This window comes from Bos taurus, chromosome 15 (assembly GCF_002263795.3).
Source record: "Bos taurus isolate L1 Dominette 01449 registration number 42190680 breed Hereford chromosome 15, ARS-UCD2.0, whole genome shotgun sequence".
NCBI classification, from domain to species: domain Eukaryota; kingdom Metazoa; phylum Chordata; class Mammalia; order Artiodactyla; family Bovidae; genus Bos; species Bos taurus.
Window position 1 is genome coordinate 55,344,390 of NC_037342.1, and position 15,684 is coordinate 55,360,073.

At 37.1% G+C, this 15,684-nt stretch overlaps 1 protein-coding gene across 5 annotated transcripts in view; it reads left to right on the forward strand.

Annotated features, from left to right (window-relative positions):
- UVRAG (UV radiation resistance associated) overlaps positions 1-15,684 on the forward strand; it is a 328,758-nt gene that overhangs the window by 132,356 nt on the left and 180,718 nt on the right. For all 5 annotated transcript variants that reach the window (XM_015474813.3, XM_059874961.1, NM_001193026.1 and 2 more), the window contains one exon: positions 11,303-11,408. In XM_015474813.3, coding sequence (XP_015330299.1) covers positions 11,303-11,408 — 106 coding nt within the window. The remainder of the gene's footprint in view (positions 1-11,302; positions 11,409-15,684) is intronic.

The following is a 15,684-nucleotide window of genomic DNA, read 5'->3' on the forward strand; positions in this document are numbered from 1 at the left end:
TACAAGATGCATAGTGATGTGGAGATATCAGACTGTGGATATAGCTCTGTGAGGCAGACATTCTACAGGCTGGGCAGATAAACTACAGTTTGTGTGTGTGTGTGCGTGTGTGTGTGTGTGTTCAGTTGCTCATTTGTGTCCACTCTTTGCATCCCCGTGGACTGTAGCCCACCAGGCTCCTTCTGCCCATGAAATTTTCTAGGCAGGAATACTGGAGTGATTTACCATTTCCTATTCCAGGGGATCTTCCTGACCCAGGGATCAGGGCCATGTCTCTTGTATCTCCTGCATTGACAGGTGGCTTCTTCACCACTGTGCCACCTGGGAAGCCCCTAAGCAACAATTAGTACTGATCAAATGATGAGCAGGGTTACTTTTGGTACAAGTTGAGATTGGAATTGAGAAGAGCAAGAGTTGAATTTTAGAACCATTTAGGAATCTATTCATTAGGTAGAAGATGATGAGGGCAGTAGGCATAGAGCGAGGTGAACAGATTTGAAATGGCTTTAATCAAGTTCTTGTTGCTAAATCTGTAGATACTGTCTAGGTCTCAGGTTACTTGACTTTATGACAGTGATTATTGCCTCCTGGAGACAGTCTGTTTCTTTGACTGCTGTAACACCAACTCTCCCAGCTGTCCTTCTGCTCTGGAATTGTGGGCCAGAATTTTTTGCAGCTTCTATTTCTTTATTTCTAATCCCTTAAAAATTGATGTTCCTCGGAATTCTGTTCTAGGCTCTGTTCTCTCTCATTCTCACAGTCTTACAGAATGATGTCATTACTTTCATAGCATTAATAACCATCTGTGTGTTAATGATTGCCATATTTTTATCTCCAGCCAAGATCTGTCTCCTAAGCTCCAGATCCTTACATTCAACCCATATTCAACACCTCTTCTCAGATGTTACGCAGGCGCCTCAAACTGAAAGTAGAACTTTACTCTTAAATTGCTCATCCCCCATCCTCCCTTTCAATAAATACTACCACCCTTTTCCTGGTTCCGCAAGCCATACATCATTGATCGTTTTCTTCTTTTTCTTTTGCAGTATAATTTATATAAAATAAAGAGAATGTAAATGTACAGTGTGATGAGTTTGATAAATATACACACCCGCATTGTCATCATTCAGTGAAGATATAGAATATTTTTCATTCTCCAGGAAAGTTCCCTCATATCACTTTGCCAGTCATTCTTATACCTTTGCCCCAAACCCTGGCTGAGTCACTGTTCTTATTGCCTCCTCATTTATTAGCTTTTCCTGTTCTTGAACTTCTTATAAATGGAACCATATGGTATACTTTTGTTCAGCATACTTTTGCAATTTATCCATATTGTTGTATAGATCAGTTCTCATTTCAGTCACTCAGTCCAACTCTTTGTGACCCCGTGGACTTCAGCATGCCAGGCTTCCCTGTCCATCACCAACTCCCATAGTTCACTCACACTCATGTCCATTGAGTCGGTGATGCCATCCAGCCATCTCATCCTCTGTCATCCCCTTCTCCTTCCGCCTTCAATCTTTCCCAGCATCAGGGTCTTTTCCAATAGTTGCTTCTTCACATCAGGTGACCAAAGTATTGGAGTTTCAGCTTCAACATCAGTCTTTCCAATGCATGTTCAGGACTGATTTCCTTTAGAATGGACTGTTTGGATTTCCTTGCAGTCCAAGGGACTCTCAAGAGTCTTCTCCAACACCACAGTTCAAAAGCATCAATAATCTTCAGCACTCAGCTTTCTTTATGGTTCAACTCTCACATCCATACATGACTACAGGAAAAACCATAGCCTTGACTAGATGGACCTTTGTTGGTAAAGTAATGTCTCTGCTTTTGAATATTCTGTCTAGGTTGGTCATAACTTTTATTCCAAGGAGCAAGCATCTTTTAACTTCATGGCTGAAGCGTCTGCAGTGATTTTGGAGCCCCAAAAATAAAGTCTCTCACTGTTTCCATTGTTTCCCCATCTATTTGCCGTAAGGTGATGGGACTGGATGCCATGATCTCGGTTTCCTGAATGTTGAGTTTTAAGCCAACTTTTTAACTCTCCTCTTTCACTTTCATCAGGAGGCTCTTTAGTTCTTTGCTTTCTGACATAAGGGTGGTGTCATCTGCATATCTGAGGTTATTGATCTTTCTCCTGGCAATCTTGATTCCAGCTTGTGCTTCATCCAGTCCAGCATTTCACATGATGTACTCTGCATATAAGTTAAATAAGCAGAGTGACAGTATATATCCTTGATATACTCCTTTCCTGATTTGGAACCAGTCCATTGTTCCATGTCCAATTCTAACTGTTGCTTCTTGACCTGAATACAGATTTCTCAGGAAGCAGGTAAGGTGATCTGATATTCCCTTCTCTTTAAGAATTTTCCACAGTTGTGATTCACATAGTCAAAGGCTTTGGCTTAGTCAGTAAAGCAGAAGTAGATGTTTTTCTGGAACTCTCTTGCTTTTTCAGTGATGCAGTAGATGTTGGCAATTTGATCTCTGATTCCTCTGCCTTTTCTAAATCCAGCTTGAACATCTGGAAGTTCACGGTTCATGTATTGCTGAAGCCTGTCTTGCAGAATTTTGAGCATTACTAGTGTGTGAGATGAGTGCAATGTGCGGTAGTTTGAACTTTCTTTGGCATTGCCTTTCTTTGGGATTGGAATGAAATCTAATCTCTTCTTGTCCTTTGGCCACTGCTGATTTTTTCATATTTGCTGGCATATTCAGTGCAGCACTTTCACAGCATCCTCTTTTAGGATTTGAAATAGCTCAGCTGGAATTCCATCACCTCCACTAGCTTTGTTCGTAGTGATGCTTCCTAAGGCCCACTTGATGTCACGTTCCAGGATGTCTGGCTCTAGGTGAGTGATCACACCATCGTGATTATTTGAGTCATGAAGATCTTTTTTGTATAGTTCTGTGTATTCTTGCCATCTCTTCTTAATATCTTCTGCTTCTGTTAGGTCCATACCATTTCTGTCCTTTATTGTGCTCATCTTTGCATGAAATGTTCCCTTGGTATCTGATTTTCTTGAAGAGATCTCTAGTCTTTCCCATTCTATTGTTTTCCTATATTTCTTTGCACTGATCGCTGAGGAAGACTTTCTTATCTCTCTTTGCTGTTCTTTGGAACTCTGCGTTCAAATCAGCATAAGTTTCCTTTTCTCCTTTGCCTTCAGCTTCTCTTCTTTCCTCAACTATTTAAGGCCTCGTTAGACAACCTCGTCAGACAACTAGGTCAATCGTTTGTTCCTTTTTATCTCTGTGAGTGGTTTTTCTGTGAAAAACCAGTTTGCTTATGCGTTATCTTGTTGATGGACATTTGAGTTATTTACCCTGTGTATAGAATAGGTTGTTATTGTTTATTTTATATATAGAGTGTGTATCTGTCAATCTCAAATTCCAAATTTGTCCCTCCTATCCCATTTTCCCTTTGGTAGCCCATAAATTGGTTCCTGTGTCTGCGAGACTCTTTCTGCTTCGTAAATACGTTCATGTGTATCATTCTTTTTAGATTACACATGTAAGTGATAGCATATGATATTTATCTTTGTCTTTCTGAGTTCACTTAGTATGATAATCTCTAGGTCCATCCATTTTTCTGCAAATGGCATTCATTCTTTTTAATGGCTGAGTAATATTCCACTGTATATATGTATTACGTCTTCTTAATCCATTCATCTGCTGATGGATATTTAGGTTGTTCCATGTCTTGACTGTGAAATAGTGCTGCTGAAAACACTGGGGTGCATGTATCTTTTTGAATTAGAGTTTTCTTCGGTTATATGCCCAGGAGTGGGATTGGTGGATCATATGACAACTTTATTTTTTTAAGAAATCTCCATACTCTTCTCTGCGCTTCCCAAGTGGCACAGTGGTAAAGAACCTGCCTGCCAATGCAGGAGCCTTGACTTCTTAACCTCCAATCCTTGAAACAGTACTTGGATGTATTTGTTTAGGTGTTTTTTAATTTCTCTCAGCAGGATTTTTCAGTTTTCAGTGTACAGATTTGTCACATCTTTTATTAGGTTTGTTCCTAGTTATTTGTTGAAATTATGTAAAAATAGAGTTGGACACAACTGAGCGACTGAACTGAACCAGTAAATTTGTGTGTATTAACCTGGAATCTTGCAATCTTGCTTATTTTTTTAAAAATGTATTTGGCTTTATTGCATTATTGTTGCCCACGTGAGATCTTCATTGCTTCCTGTGAGGTGTTCGTTGCGCCAACCAAGGATCAAACCTGCATCCCCTGCATTCAAGTTGGATTCTCAACCACTGGACCACCAGGGAAGTCTATTAGTCTTAGTCTTGCTAAGTTTATTATTAGTTTGATTGTAGATTAAGATTTTTTTCTATGTACACAATCATATAGCATCTGTGAGTAGATATTTTTGCTTCTTCCTTTCCTTTGTTTATGACTTTTTAATATTGGCTTATTACAACAGCTTGAGTCTTGAGTACAGTGTTGAATAGAGTATGAAAATAGACATCTTTTCTTGTTTCTGAACTCAATCAGGTATTACCTGCAGACTTTTTGTATTAACCCTTTATCAGATTGAGGAAGCTCTCCTTTTTCCTTAGTTTGTTGAGTTTTTTTGTTTTAAATCATTAGGTATTGAATTTTATCAGATGCTCTTTGGGCAGCATCTTTTGAGATAATGATTGGTTTCTTTTTGTCTTTCATTCTGTCATAATTGATTTTCACATGTTAAGTCAACCAAGTCAACCTTGTATTCCTCAGATAAATCCACTTGATCAAGATGTATTATCTTTTTCATATACTTCTAGATTTGATTTGCTAATTTTATTAATGATTTTTGTATTGTCTGTAATTTTTTTGTAATGTTTTGGTATCAAGGTTATCCTGGCCTGTTAAAACAAATCCAGAAGCATTCCTTCTTCTTTGAAAGATTTTTATTAAGGCTAGTATTTCATCAGTGAAGCCATCGGAATGTAGTTTTCTATGTGAGATGGTTTTTAATGATAAATTTAGCTTTTTAAACTGATAGCAGCTATTCAGGTTTTCTGTTTCATTAGTTTGGTTTGGAAACTTTTGGTTTTTAAACAACTGTTTCATCTAAATTGTTAAATTTATTGGCATATTGTCCATAATTTCCTTTAATTCCTTTTAAATGTCCATAGGATCTGTGGTGATAGTTTCTCTCTTTCATTCTCCATGTTGGTAATTTGTTTTCAGGCATCGTTTTTTGTATCTCTCTCTAACTTTTCACATCTACATCCTTTCTGTTCCTGTTTTAGTTTAGGACAGTGCCTGAACTTTTGGTAGGACTATTAAAGTAACCTCACACTAGCCTTCCTGTTTATAGTCTGTTTCTCTGTATCCCAGTAACCTAGTTACAGAAGGTAAGATCTTTCTAAAGTACAAATGTAATTAAGTCTTTCTTGGCTTACAACTTTTTAATAGTTTCTTAATACCTTCCAAATAAAAATCTAAGCTCCTTCATATGGAATACAAAATCGTTATTGATAAAATATCTATTTCTCTGAATAGAATCCTGTTTTTCCCATGTAGTCTTTACCTTTTCATCTCTCCCTGCAAGCCATAGGGAGCTATACTTCACTGACTTTCTAGTTGCTCTAATTTGTCACTCAACATCTTAAAATTGAATGCAGTAAACAAAAACTGTTTCCCACTTCTCCTTTGCTGAGATTATTGTTAATATCTGCTAGGTATGAGCTCAGTATTTATTTGACATAATACCTTTTATTCTGTGTATCTTTACTTTCACAGCAAAATCTAGCTGCAAAACATTATTTTTAGCACACTTTCAATTTTGCTAATATCTCAAAACATATTGAGATAACATGTATCTATTTGCTCTAGCCAGAATACCTGTCAAGCAGCTACTTGATCCCCTCCTCCCTGCACCAGTGGTGATGAGTTTTATCTCTGCTTGATAGTCTTCATGTTGGTATTGACTAATCACCCAGATGACTGGATGGTTTATATTTCTATATAGTACCATTTTACAGTTCACAAAATCAAGAGACATTCCTTTGAAACTGGCTAAAGCAGTTGGTTTGGAGGTAAAGCAGTTGTTTCTTTTCTTGTCAGGTCTTCAGCTCTTCACCCCCAGGGGAATCAGGATGTCCCATATTATGTTTGAAAGCCTAAAACATGTCAAACTTTTATTCTTCTGTTGAGTTTGAAAGGGGGGATGTTATTAGCTCCGTCTTGATGTAGCAGGGGCTCTGAAAGTCTGTTTGGATAACACTGAAGATTGGAGGAAATGTGACTCTGTCTGTGTGTTTTAAGCCCCTAAGGTAAGATCAGAAAGCGTCTGGGGCAGTGAGAGCCAAATAGTTGAAGTCATACATTAATTATGGTCATGAATCATTTTTATTTTTAAAGTCTTTACCATTTGACAAGGTTGTTTGCATAGTACTAGTGAGTTTTAGGCAGCATTTTCCCTCCTTTTAAAGTAACAGGTTATTTTGTTGATTTCTACTCTGGGTTGATAATGCCTATCAAATTAGAATTCTGATAACATTTTTAGTAGAAATTGCTTGTTTCTTGCCAGAATGAATGGTCTTTAATTTATATGATTTTTATTTTGAATATATTTTGAAGTTATAGAGAACTGTCACTTTAATCTTTTAACTCTTTCACTGATATCCACTGTTGTTCAGTCACTAAGTCCTGTCCAACATTTTGCGATCCCATGGACTGCAGCACGCCAGGCTTCCCTGTCCTTCACTGTCTCCTGAAGTTTGCTCAAATTCATGTCCATTGAATCAGTGGTGCTATCTAACCATCTCATCCTCTGTTGCCCTCTTCTCCTTTGCCTTCAATCTTTCCCAGCATCAGTATATCAATATCAATAAAAATAATCAAAATTTGGGGACTGTACTTTTATATACAGGCATTAGTCGACATTCAGTCAGCAAAATGTTTTGTGCTACATTCTGTGTTAAGCACTGGGAATGTAAATGAAAAAATGTGTTTGTTTCTTTTTCTCAGAAGGATCTAGTAAAGAAATAGAAAAGGCAATAGACAGCTGCCATAAAATATGGTTCTATCATCTTCGTTAGTGTTAGTGTCTGTATGATGTCGTGGATCCCCATAGGAAGAAGTACCTCTGCCTGCCTGGGATAGTTGGGGAAGGCCTTTGGAGGAGAATGTATACTTGAGCTGCCACTTAGTGGATTTAGGGGTGTACTTGTCTGTTAAGAGTGAGGGAAACTTATAGGCAGAACAGCTCACTCAAAGGTACAGAAGGAAGAAGTGGCATGATGTGTTTGGAGAGTTGCTAGGCATTCATTGTTGTTAGAGTTGTGGGTGCAAGGGAAGAACAGCAGAAAATGAGGCTGGGGCCACATCACAAAGGGCCTTTCCTTGGTTTCATATTTCTTTAGTCACCTTTATAGGAGAGTATTGCTCTTAAGAGAGTGTACACCTGCACACACAGAGCAAGAGTCAGTGGGATGGAGAATAGTCTCCTCTATTGGATTCCTTTGGGGTCTCGAGGAAGTTGCAAAAGAACTGATCTCATGAGCAATCTCAGAAGAGTTGCTCCTTTTTAGATCACCTGAGAAGTCCTCACTAACTATCAGGCGGTTTCTGAAAGTGCAAATAATGTCTTGACTCTTTTTAGTGCAAGGTGTCATAATAATAATGTTGGGAGAGGTATTGATGTTACCAGCTCCCTCACAAAAATTAACATCGTCCTATATAGGGTAACTTTCATGTTAGGAGAGTTCACCGGTTTTATTCATTTAAAAAACTGAAGTAAAACTTCCTTAGAGTGAAATACTTAGATCTTAAGTTTAAATTCTGTGTGTACCTGTGCACCTCTCACCTCAACCAAGAGGTGAAACATTTCCATCACTTCAGATAGTTGCTTTATTCCCTTGGTCTCTCCCAGTCAGTCCTGCCTGACACAGGCAAGCAGCCACTCTTAATTTCTGTCATCATGGTTTGGTTTTACCTGTTCTTGAACTTTGTTTAAATGGAATCATATAGTATGTACTTTTTTGTTGCTGAGTTTTTTCACTCAACCTAATGTTTTGAGGGTCATTCATATCGTTGTGTATATCAGTGTTGTGTTCCTTTTTAACGCTGAGTAGAATTTCATTAAATGAGTATACCACAGTTGGCTTATTAATTCTCTTGTTTGATGGACATTTGGGTTGTTTTCTGTGAACGTTCTTATAAATATCTTCTTGTGAATATCTTTTTATATTTCTTGAGTAGATGGTAAGGAGTAGAAATACTGGGTCACAGGTTAGATGTGTGTATAACTTTATAAGAAACAGTTTTCCAAAGCGATGACGCTGTTTTACCGCCAGTGCAGGCAAGTCCTACTTGCCCCACGTCCTTCTAGCATTAGGTGTTATTTTAATTTCAGTTATCCTGTCAGGTATGAAATGGTATTGCATTACAATTTTAATTTTAATTTCCATAATGACTAAGATTTTGAGCACATTTTCCTATGCTTATTGTCTTATATCTTACTGTTTTCATAATTTATTTTTGGTTGTGCTGGGTCTTCATTGGTGCATGTGAGTTTTCTCTAGTTGTGATGTACAGGCTCCTCATTGCGGTGGCTTCTCTTCTTGCAGAGCACGGGCTCTTTTATATCTTCTTTTGTGAAGTGTTCCACTCTTTTGCCCATTTTTAATTAGGTTGTCTCTTTGTTACTAATATGTAAGAGTTCTTTATATACTCCAGGCATAGTACTTTGTCGAATTGATGTTTTGTAAGTATTTTCTCCTAGTCCACGGACTGCTTTTATATTTCTTAATGGCATCTTTAGATGAACAGAGTTTTGTTTTGTTTTTTTTGGCAATGCCTGATTTATTCATTCATTAACTCATTAAATGAATAAATTAGGCATTGCCAAAGGAAAAAAAAAAAAAACTCTGTTCATCTAAAGATGCCATTAAAAAAATATAAAAGCAGTCCGTGGACTAGGAGAAAATACTTACAAAACATCAATTCGACAAAGTACTATGCCTGGAGTATATAAAGAGGAGAGTGAAAAAGTTGGCTTAAAACTCAACATTCAGAAAACGAAGATCATGTCATCTGGTCCCATCACTTCATGGGAAACAGTGGAAACAGTGTCAGACTTTATTTTTGGGGGCTCCAGAATCACTGCAGATGGTGACTGCAGCCATGAAATTAAAAGATGCTTACTCCTTGGAAGAAAATTTATGACCAACCTAGATAGCATATTGAAAGGCAGAGACATTACTTTGCCAACAAAGGTCCGTCTAGTCAAGGCTATGGTTTTTCCAGTGGTCATGTATGGATGTGAGAGTTGGACTGTGAAGAAAGCTGAGCCCCAAAGAATTGATGCTTTTGAACTGTGGTGTTTGAGAAGACTGTTGAGAGTCCCTTGGACTGCAAGGAGATCCAACCAGTCCATTCTGAAGGAGATCAACCCTGGGATTTCTTTGGAAGGAATGATGCTAAAGCTGAAACTCCAGTACTTTGGCCACCTCATGCGAAGAGTTAACTCATTGGAAAAGACTCTGATGCTGGGAGGGACTGGGGGCAGGAGGAGAAGGGGACAACAGAGGATGAGATGGCTGGATGGCATCACTGACTCGATGGATGTGAGTCTCAGTGAACTCCAGGAGTTGGTGATGGACAGGGAGGCCTGGTGTGCTGCGATTCATGGGGTCACAAAGAGTCAGACACGACTGAGTGACTGAATTGAACTGAACTGAATTTATTCATTTTTAATTTTATGGTTAGTGCTTTTGTGTCTTCTCTAAGAAATCTTTGCCTTTCCCAAGGTTGCAGGAGTTTCTCCTTTGTTTTCTTCTACAGTGTTTATGATTCTAGCTTTTATATTTACTATGATATTCTTGAGTTAATTTTTTGTGTGTGTTGCTGTGAGGTTGGGAATGAAATTCATTTTTTCCCTATCCAGTGTTTCCAGCACCATTTGTTTACAAAGTTTTCCTTTTCTATTAGTCTCCCTACATTCCTTTGTCCAAAACCAATTGACCATACATGTATAGGTCTGTTTGTATACTCTTTATTCTGTTCCATCGATCTATTTTTTGATCCTTATAGTGAAATCGCTCAGTCGTGTCCAATTCTTTGGGACCCCATGGACTGTAGCCTGCCAGGCTCCTCTGTCCATGGAATTCTCCAGGCCAGAATACTGGAGTGGGTAGGAAGATGCCCTGGAGAAGGGTATCTTTCCAAGCCAGGGGTTGAACACAGGCCTTCTGCACTACAGGCAGATTCTTTACCAACTGAGCCACCAGGGAAGCCCAAGAATACTGGAGTGGGTAACTGTTCCCTTCTCCAGGGGATCTTCCCAATCTAGCAACTGAACCGGGATCTCCTCCATTGCAGGCGGATTCTTTACTGTCTGAGCCACCAGAGAAGCCCATCCTTGATCCTATACTAGTACCATATTGTTTAATTGTGTAGCTTTATATAAAAGGAAATCTTGAAATCTGGCAGATTTAAAGATTGGTTTATCTCTTCTAGATTCTTTGTTTTTCTGTGTAATTAGTAGTATCAGCTTCTTAATTTCTACAAAAAGAAACACAGACAAACAAAACCTGTTGTGATTTTGATTGTAATTGTGAAATTATTGACCCACATACAGAAATATAACTGAATGTTTGTTGAACTTGTGTCTGTGACATTATTAGTTCTTGTAGTTGTTTTGTGGATTCCTAATGATTTTCTACATGAAAATCATATCATCTGTGAATTAAGAAAATTTGAACATTTTAAATAGGTACATGTACACAAAATATATAAACTATATTTGAAGACAGATACCAAGAAAAGCACAAACCCATAATTAAAACAACAAAAAAAATAGCTCTTAATTTTTCAGTGCTCCTTGTTTCAAAAGGTCTGCTGCTTTAATTCAGTCTTCTTGGAATTATCGTTAATTTTTTTTTTTTTTTTCTTTCTGGATACCCGTAAGTAATAGCCTTCATAGCAGTGATATTTTTTTAGTGCCTTTACTAATGCAGTTATATCTCTGGGCCTCAAGTTTCCTATCTTTAAAGTGATAGGATTCAATCAGATTATTTTCTGAGGTCTCTCAGATTCTCGTGAGTTCTTCATTTTAGCTCTCAATACGTCACAGGCAGTCAGGTGGGCATAGAAAGGGTGTTTTTAGAACATACTGTAACCCCTGTTATTTCCCTGTTGTAAATATGCTAGAGAATTGTGAAATGATCAGTTTGAGTTCATTATTCTGTTTATCCTGGAAGCTTTGTTCTCATTTTGTTCCATTTGTGCCTGTGGCTCTGGGTTGAGTTTATAGTTAACTCACTTAAATTTTTCTGCAACTTTTATTTCTAGGCTTCATAGAGCCCAGTGTGCAATTAAACAGACTCAGGTAACTGTTCAGAAAATTGGAAAGGAAATTGAAGAAAAACTAAGACTCACATCTACAAGCAATGGGCTGGTAGGTTTTTATATATTAACATCTTTAAATTCCTTGATTTCTAAGTGTGATCATCATATTCTTCTTGTATTAATTTCTCTCTTTCTCCACTCCTCCAAAACCTTCAGGTAGTTTTTTCTTTTTTTCCCCCCTTAATGTTTCACTGAGACTTTTGTTAGTATTTAAATGTTAGAAATCAACTTTCACATCTGCTAATGGTGTAAGATACAAAGTGCCTTTTTGTGCTAATTGAAACTTTAGATTACATACAGTTACTTAGAAGATAATCAAAAGCTATTTTAGTAATGTCTCATAAATATGAACTCAAACTGTACAGACACAAATTATATAATAAATGAAAAATAGCTGCCAGAAGAAAAAGAAATAGACTAATCTGCTTTAAAAATTTTTTTAATTATTTGGATTGAATTTAGTAAATTAGTTTATGGACAGTGTGTTTATGGCCAGTGTTCTTTTTCGGGAAAGATTCTGTTAAAGAGATATTTCAAAGAATAGAAATTCCAACCCAAATAGACAGATTTAAGATACTAGAATAATTTTGGGGTTGCTTTATACTCTTCTAGTGGAATGAAGATTCTTTTTAAGTAGAATAGTGAGTATAACCAGTTACTTCGCTGGAAGTGAAGTCACAGGGCTAATGATAGCTTTTGAAGAAATTGTGCTGTGATTGTGTGAGTGCATTCTAATAAGTAGCTTTAGTCGTGTCCCACTCTTTGCAACACTATGGACTGTAGCCCGTCAGGTTCCTCTGTCCACGGAATATCCATGCCAGAATACTGGCGTGGGTTGCTGTGCCCTCCTCCAGGGGATCTTCCCGACCCCTGGATTGAACCCGCGTCTCTTATGTCTCCTGCTTTGGCAGGCAGGTTCTTTACCACTGACCCCACCTGGGAAGCCCATGCTATGGGTAATGGTACTTAAAATAGAACTCAAATCCTCAAATTAAGTCTGAAGGAAAAACCTTTTAAGTATTTGTTTGCACAAACTCAGTAATATGAATAGGCAGTATATTCCAGCTGTCATTCACAGCAGTACCAATTTGGCAAAAGCTCTTTATGTCCCCAAACAAAAGTTCCATTACCTGTAAGATTTGCCTGACATAATTATTCAGGGGATTAACTCTAGAAAAGCAATTAACCTGCACAGATTTTCTTTCTTGGAATTCAAAATTAATGGATGATAAAGTATTTAATCTATATAAAACTGATGATTTTGACCTATAAATGGCAGTGTCATGTAACTCAACCTAAACCTAATATAAAAAATGGCTAGTTCTGTGCCTGTACATGGCTGGCATGCAAAATGTGGTAGCTGCAATAACTATTGTAATAATACTTGTTATTCATATGACTTTTCTTGCCTGTGGAAAATCTTCCACTTTGGAGAAGCTGTTAAACCTCCTCCTGTAACTCAGGCCCCCAAAAGGGCCAAACTCCAGGCCACAAATATATTGGAGGAAGAGGAAAAAATAGCTAATTTTGATCCTTTCTATAGTGTACAAAAATACCACATTTTTAGAGCCTTTGTCTGATGAGAAACTGCTAGGTTTTTTCTTATTTTCCTCTCCCAAGGCAAGACTGGGAAATTACTTATTTCATTAAGTGACAGCATATGCTTTGTCTCAGTATGGAAAAATGTATGTTTAATCCTATTTTTCTAAAATATAAGTGGTGACATGCAGAGCAAGATGATAGAATGTAGGAGTTTAAAGAGCTCAGGTTCAGAGGTTCACTGTGTGTTTTTATGCAGCCTAGTCAACAGAGAACAAAATCATGGGATTTGTGAACTGAAAGTGAACCAAGAAATCTCGTTCCTTTATAACCTCACTGAAAACCACACCCGACTGGTACATTCTGTTCCCTTCCCTCTTTGATTTTCTCCGTAAAAATATTACCGTTTAACATGCTATACACTTTACATATGTATTTTGTCTCTCTAAACTCTATGAGGAGAGGGAGTTTTGTCTTTTTTTTCCTCTTCATGGCTGTATTTTCCAGTGTAGTGGTGGACACAGTAGGTCTGCTCAGTAAATATTTTTTGAATTTAAGAATAAATCTAGTATAATATCTTTTTAAGGAACAGAAAAATGAGACCTAAAGAAAGTAAGCAACTTTCCTATGATCATGAGACAGAGTCAGAAATTTTGGTTTTCTTGCCTTTTTTTCAAGAAGTAATATTTGTTTGTTACCTACTGTGAGATTTATGTGTAATAAATTAGAAGCTGTTACTATTACCTTTTTTCCTTCATTCCCTTTTCAAATTGGCCCAAGGTCCTTATTCTTCAACCCAATCATTTTCAATGTATAAGGATTAATTTTAGTCTAAGTATAAATACAGTCAGAAGGCATATTTGATGTAGAAAGAAATTAGATTACCTTCTAAGATCAGATGTAATTAACTGTTAGAAGAAATTAGGTTCATACTTCCTGAACTTTGGCATCTTGTCATCAATGTCCAACATAATTTTGGTGGCATGTAATTATGTTTTTTAAGAAATTTCTGCTGTTATCATTTTGTTTTCTTTTGCTTAAATGTTTTGGGTTTTGTCAAATTGCCTTTCCTTCCAGATTTCCTTAATTTTTACCTTAATACACCTTTTCTGTTCCAGAATCCCATCCAGAAAACCATATTGCTTTTAGTAGTTATGCTTTGTTAGACTCTTTAGTTGTGAAAATTCTTCAGACTGATTTTTGTATGAGCTTGACAGTTTTAAGGATTACTTGGTCAGCTGTTTTATGATTGGGGTTTGCCTGATGTTTTGTTGCAATTAAACTCGGTTCTAATGTCTTTTTTTTTTGTTCCAATATCCAGTCCAGGACACCACATTTATTTAGTCATCATGACATCCTAGGCTTCTCTGATCTTTGACAATTTTTCGTTCTTTCCTACTTTTAAATCATGACTAATCACTGCTAATAGTAACCTTGATCCCTTGGTTAAAGGTAATGTCTCCTACATTTACGCCCTCTAAAGTTCTCTTTCTGTACTCAGCGTTTGGAAAGCAAGATGCTCAACCTGGCCTCCACTCAAGAAGAGGGGACTTCAGCTCCACCTCCTGGAGGGGAGACAATCTTAATACATTATTTGGAATTCTTTGTGAGGAAGATTGGTCCCTTCTTCCCCCACTCATTTATTTATTTATTCGATCATTTAATCATCAGCATGGATTTTATCTATATATTTTATACTTTAGCTTGCAATCTCATACATTGTTATTCGTTTTCTTGTTTCAGCTGTGGCATTGAGAGTTCTCTCAAGTTGGCTTCTGTGTCTTTTTGCCCTCGTCTCTTCTTTTATGTTTTTTTTGCTTTTTACAACAGATTCTTAATTTCTCGCACTATGTGATCCCGGTCTCAGCCCTAGACTCAGCCATTTCTCCTAGGAGTCCTGTTCCTTTCACTGAATAATGATATTTAGAAACAAGATCTGGGCACAAGTGTGCCATTGCAGTTGAGCTGTAACTGCTTCTAGGCCCTCTCAGTGGACAGAACTGGTATACACAAATATCTGTCTCTCTGTGTATTAAAATTAACATGAGTTCATACCAATATATTCAAACTCCACAGAGTTTATTCTGGTCTTTCCCTTCATTGTGTTTATTGTAGTATCTTTTTCTGATAGTGAGAAACCATTAGTACAATTTATTTGCTTACTTTTTTAGTCCTTGTGTACTTTGTAAGGAGGTCATATTTTTCCCCTCATTTTTAAATAGGTTTTTGTCTTCATATGTTGTGGTTAAAGACCATGTGGGCATGTGTATTTGTGTGTGTTTTTGGATACACATCCTTTATCTGATATGTATGTTGGGAATATTTTCTTCAAGTTTGTGGCTTGCCTTTTTGTGTTCTTAATGATGCTTTAAAGAGCAAAAGTTTAAAAGTTTGATGAAATCTAGTACATTTAAAAAAATTTTATGTTTAGGGCTTTTTGTGTTCTTTCTAGGAAATCTCTGCCTAACCCCAAGTCATATAACTTTTCTTTGGTGTTTTCTTCTAGAAATTTTACAGTTTTGGGCTTACATTTAGATCTATGATCCATCTGAAGTTTTTTTTTTTAGTGAGTTAAGTGAGGTAACGTTTTCTGTATGAATGTCTGGTTGATTTAGCATCGTTTCTTGACCAGTCTTTCCTTTCCCCGTGTAATTTAATTGAAAGTTTGTCTTAAATCAATTGACCACAGATGAGTGCATTTATTTCTGGATTCTCTATTTTGATCCATTGATCTATATGTCTGCCCTTTACCAATACCAAATTCCCTTACTATTATATTATTATAT